Here is a 5,053-nt window from a genome sequence, read left to right as displayed (position 1 = left end):
GTATTTCATGCAGCTAGTAATCAAAAGGGAGTGTAAAGTTAAGTTGTTGATTTAAGTCTTTTAAAAATGTATTTGAAAAATGTTTTTCTAATATTTATTTATTTTGGGGAGAGAGCAAGTGGGGAAGGGGCAGAGAGAAGGGAACAGAGGATCTGGAGTGGGCTCTGCAACGACAGGCAGACCGCAGCGAGCCCGAGGCGGGGTTCGCATTCACGAGCCACAAGATCGTGAACTGAGCCACCCAGGTGCCCCTAAGTCCTTTTTTAAAAAGGAAGCACTAAAGCCCATAAATTTCCTGCTCAGCACTGATTTCGCTGCATCTCGCAAACTTTGGTATACTGTATTTTCATGTGCATTTGCACCAAGATATTTCCTAATTTCCTTTCTAATTTCTTCTTTGAGCCATTGGTTGTTTAACAGCCTGTCGTTTAATTGCCACGTGTTTGTGAATTTGCCGGTTTTCCTTCTGCTGTTAATTTCCGGTTTCACCCACTGTGGTTAGAAAAGATACTTTGTATGATTCGGTGTTTTTACATTTATTAAGATGGGTTTTGTGACCTGACATATATGGCCTATCCGAAGAATGTTTCACGTGAACTTGAGAGAAACATGCCGTCACCTATTCTTAGGAACAGTAACAGAGCGAGAAAAAGAACAGACTAAATTCAATGTTGGCAGAAAGATGAAAATAATAGGGGGGAAAAACCTAAACCAAGGATTGTGGATTTGAAGAGATCTAGATGACCCTGGATTCGGTGATGACTTTTTAGATTTAACCCCAAAGGCCCTACTCATGAAAGAAAGAATTGATAAGCTGGATTTTCTTAATACTAAACATTTCTGTTCTGTGAAAGACCTTGTCAAAAAAAAGGGAAAATACAAGCCATTTGACCGGGGGCGGATATTTGCAAAAGCCGTATCTGATGAAGGACTGTTATCTAAAACATACAAATAACCCATGTTAATAGCAGCATTATTTACAAGGACCAAAAGGTGGAGGCGACATAGTGTCCATCAGTGGATAAATGGGTAAACAAACTGTGAAACATTCGCCAGCCTTAAATGGAAAGAAATTCTGACACATGGCCCAACACGGATGGAACTTGAGGACATTATGTTAAGTGAAATAAGCCAGGCACAACATGACGAATGTTGTGTCACTCTACTCGTCTACTCACTCTACTCCCATGTGGTAGCTATGCTACCTAAATTTGGAGGGACAGAAGGTAAAACGGTGATTTCGAGGGGCTGGATGGAGGGGACAATAGGCAATTAGTGTTTAATGAGTATAGATTTTCAGTTGGGGAAGATGAAAGAGAGATGGTGGGGATCGAGTGTACTTACAGCCACAGAAGTGCACGCTGAAAATTGTTTAAAATGTGGGGCACGTGGGTGGCTCAGTCGGTTGAGCGTCTGACTTCGGCTCGGATCATGATCTCACGGTTCATGGGTTCGAGTCCCACGTCGGGCTCTGTGCTGAAGGCTCGGAGTCTGGAGTCTGCTTCGGATTCTGTGTCTCCCTGTCTCTCTCTGCTCCTCCCCTGCTCATGCTCTTGTCTTTCTGTCTCTCAAGAATAAGTAAACATTTAAAAAATAAAGAATTAAAAAAGTTCGTTAAAATGTGAAATTCTCTGTTTTGTATATTTTACCGCAATACAAAATAAATGAAAAAAAAATCAATGATTAGCAACAGGACTGTAATGTGCTTTATGAGAATATTTTGTAAGTGCTTCGAAGCGTTCCCTTGGATTCCAGTAGGATCAAAATTCAAAATGCTTTGGTCAGAGACAATGTTACTGGGCTACACTCCATTTCATTTGATGAAACGAAGGTGAACAGAGACCTTATTTTTGCTCATATTCGTTTCCCCAGAATACATCACGGTGCCCACCCTTGACATGGGCGTTGAAGAAGTAAAGCTTTGAAACCATAACTGGGAAATACGTTGAAGGTGAAAAGTGTATAGTTCCTCTCCTTCCTATCGATATGAAGATGTGAGTTATTCCCCAAGCAGCTAGGGGTTGGAGGGTGACACTCATCTTGAGACGACCCTGGCTATTGCCTTTAGCTCTGAGTGTTTCGTTCGTTGTCATCTTGTACATCTACCCGAATTTCTTGTGCATTTCCTGTCAGGTACAGTGATTTCTCTCCCTATCGGCTCGCACTAATATCAATCGGAATACACTGTTCAATTCCTTGAGTGGGAAATATGAAATACTTGATGCTCACAAGTCAGCAAGTACGGGCAGAGGTCCTGAGGATCCGGATGAGGGCAAGCGAATGGGGGTGGCTATCTCAGGACTCACCTCTATGGATTCAAGTCCTGCTTTCGCTCCTGGTTCCCAATGAGTTTACTTCATGCCTGAACCTGCTTCTGCACTTCTGAAGTGGGCACAGTCTGAAAAAATTCCTATAGCACGAAGTTATTGTAAGAATTACATGGGAAGATGTCCCTGGAATTACTTTTTAGACGGTACAGTAACACAAGGGCACATAATTAGCCCAATGCGGCTAGGGTTGGAACGACTCCTAAAATAGCAATGGGAGTGTGGAGGAGGTTTCTGGCAAAGACTTACACAGTTTGTGGGTAACTGCTTCTCACAGTACCTCCAAATCTTTCTGGACTTGCTTTTGAAATGAACGGAGTGGCTTGCAGCAAAGACAAACCTGTCTTAAGCGAGAAAGAAGAGGAGGGACGAGCACTGTTTAAAACTCGTGCTTCATCAGTCCGTTTGGCATCTGTGTTTCTACCATGTTTCAGCTGCCCGGAAATCCCAAACGCCCCCGTTGCCTCTCGCGGCCCTCGCCAACAACCTGACGCAGCACCCAGGTAAGCCATGGCAGGTGCCGCCTGCTTCCGGGTTTGACGTCATCAGATTGTGACGTAGCGCCCTCGCGGAAGCGCTCAATTGTGAGGGCAGCACGCTCCTGTTAGACTATGTGAAGCCAAAGGCTGAGGCGACTCCCAGTTGCACCGAGCGGTGCGGGACGCTTAGCATCGTGGCCCGTGGCTTCCATACTCGGGGGGACGACTAGGGTCCCCTGCTTCCCAACTGCCAGTCTTGTGCCTCCGTGGCCTAGAGGGGAGGAGAGGCCAAAGAGAAAACATGAGCATGCTGTTGCTTCTACTGAGTTTTATCGTGTTCACTTTACTGCTTGTCGTCTGGAAGAGCCGCTTTCAGGTAAAGTGTGTAAGAGAAATTGGAATTGGATGCAGTCAGGTGGTCGGTGGAGGGGGAGGGAGGTGTTTGTGAATAGAAAGATACTAAAACAGTAAACTAAGAGTAAGGGGAGGGCGCCTCATTCTTCTCTTCGAAGAGCCCCGGATGTTTACCCCCGCACTTCCCTCTTCTTGACCAACCATTCAACAGCCGTGGTCTGTTGGAAAAAGCCCCAAGTCACTAAGTAACATGGTCAGCGTTTCATTCACTTGAAAAGTAGAGCTGAAAGGGCCCATGCTCCGCCGTCGCTTCCTGTTTTAAGAATCTATTCCTTCTCTAGCTTCTACTACCCCTTAGGTTGGTTTGCGTCTTTCTCCCCTGGTTTCAGCCATCTTTATGACAGGTTTTTGGGCATTCGCAAATAATTCAGTTCAAACTGTGGGTTTCCTGGTGATATTTAAAGTTGCAAATGACTTTAGGGCTTTAGTGGTCCTCTGAGATAAGGATCAGGGTCCAAGTATAAACTTACTGGACTGTCCAGGAAATGTAAGCCCAAAATACAACATTTTGATATTAAGAGGCTACTTTATACAAATTTTTTTTTCAGTCTTTGGGAAGAGTGTATTTCCAAATCAGTGTTGTTGTTCAACGGATTTTCAATCACTTAGGGGGGGACAATCAGTTCATTTTGCAACCCAAGACTAAGCATCTTATTTGATAGTTCAAGTTGACCCTTGAACAACATAGGTTTGAACTTCGTGGGTCTTTATACTCTGATTTTCTTTTGATACAGTACACTACTATAAATGTATTTCCCCTTCCTTACTATTTTCTTTTTTTAAATTTTTTTTAAAGTTTTCTGTTTATTTTTGAGAGAGCAGATGCACCCGAGCAAGCAGAGGAGGGGCAGAAAGAGAGGGGGACACAGGATCCACTGGGGGCTCTGCCCCGACAGCAGAGAGCCGGATGTGGGGCTCCAACTCATGGACTGTGAGATCATGACCTGAGCCGAAGGCAGATGCTTAACTGACTGAGTCACCCAGGCGCCCCCCCCCCCTACAATTTCTTAATAACATTTTCTTTTCTCTAGCTTACTTTATTGTAAAAATACAGTATGTAATACAGACACAAAATACGTGTTAATCGACTATGCTGTCTGTAAGGCTTCTGGTCAACAATAGGCTATTAGTAGTTAAGTTTGGGGGGAGTCAAAAGTTCCATATGGGTGTTTGACTGCCCAGGGAATCAATGTCTTTAACCTCCCACTGTGTTCAAACATCAGCTGTATTTGGAAATTGCTAGACTCAATAACCTACATATGTATAATTTCCTTCCCTTACAGAGCAGCGTTGGTGAAATGTCATCCAATTCGACCTCTCTTGCACTAGTAAGAGCAACCTCTTCTACTGGGTCAACTAAGAGCAATACTGATAAGAATCTTTCAGTCGACAGCATCTCTCGTGGTATCTTAATTAATTCCCCACACACGATAGCCATGCAGAAGCGAATATTGATAAACCTCAGGATCGTGGAATACAAGCTGGCTGAATTGGAATATTTCCTAATTATCAAGGGTTTAAATGGTACATTAGCTAACTGTAAATCCACTGACAGGCTTAGAGAATGTAATGAGAGTGAAGGCAATCATTAAAAGCACTTTGAGTGAATTCATTTGATTATATGTATTCATACCAAATGAATTGTTGTTTAGAAGGGGAGGGGTTGCCAAGTCAGGTACAAAATCCAGACATCTATAAATTCGCTTTTACTGACATTTAAAGAATTGATTACATGTTTTATGTATGTATACATCTATATATATATATATTATATATATGTAAATATGTTATTTAATATGTATAAATGTTTATTATATATTTATATAAAATATA

General features: G+C 42.8%; 1 protein-coding gene across 1 annotated transcript; it reads left to right on the top strand.

Moving 5' to 3' along the window:
* Positions 1–2,871: 2,871 nt before the first annotated feature.
* CT83 (cancer/testis antigen 83) lies at positions 2,872–4,828 on the top strand. The gene is made up of 2 exons (XM_015062860.3): positions 2,872–3,182; positions 4,504–4,828. Exons 1-2 carry the CDS (start codon positions 3,108–3,110, stop codon positions 4,810–4,812), a joined length of 384 nt encoding a protein of 127 aa, XP_014918346.1. The 5' UTR covers positions 2,872–3,107; the 3' UTR covers positions 4,813–4,828.
* The last annotated feature ends 225 nt before the right edge of the window (positions 4,829–5,053 follow it).

Source organism: Acinonyx jubatus, chromosome X (genome assembly GCF_027475565.1).
Source record: "Acinonyx jubatus isolate Ajub_Pintada_27869175 chromosome X, VMU_Ajub_asm_v1.0, whole genome shotgun sequence".
Classification (NCBI taxonomy): Eukaryota; Metazoa; Chordata; class Mammalia; order Carnivora; family Felidae; genus Acinonyx; species Acinonyx jubatus.
This window is presented reverse-complemented; position numbering and strand designations above follow the sequence as displayed.

Excerpts from the sequence above, each read along its gene's own strand:
- CT83 (XM_015062860.3), top strand. The coding sequence starts at position 3,108 with ATGAGCATGCTGTTGCTTCTACTGAGTTTTATCGTGTTCACTTTACTG. Across the intron at positions 3,183-4,503 it reads TCTGGAAGAGCCGCTTTCAG|AGCAGCGTTGGTGAAATGTC; the intron begins GTAAAGTGTGTA and ends CTTCCCTTACAG.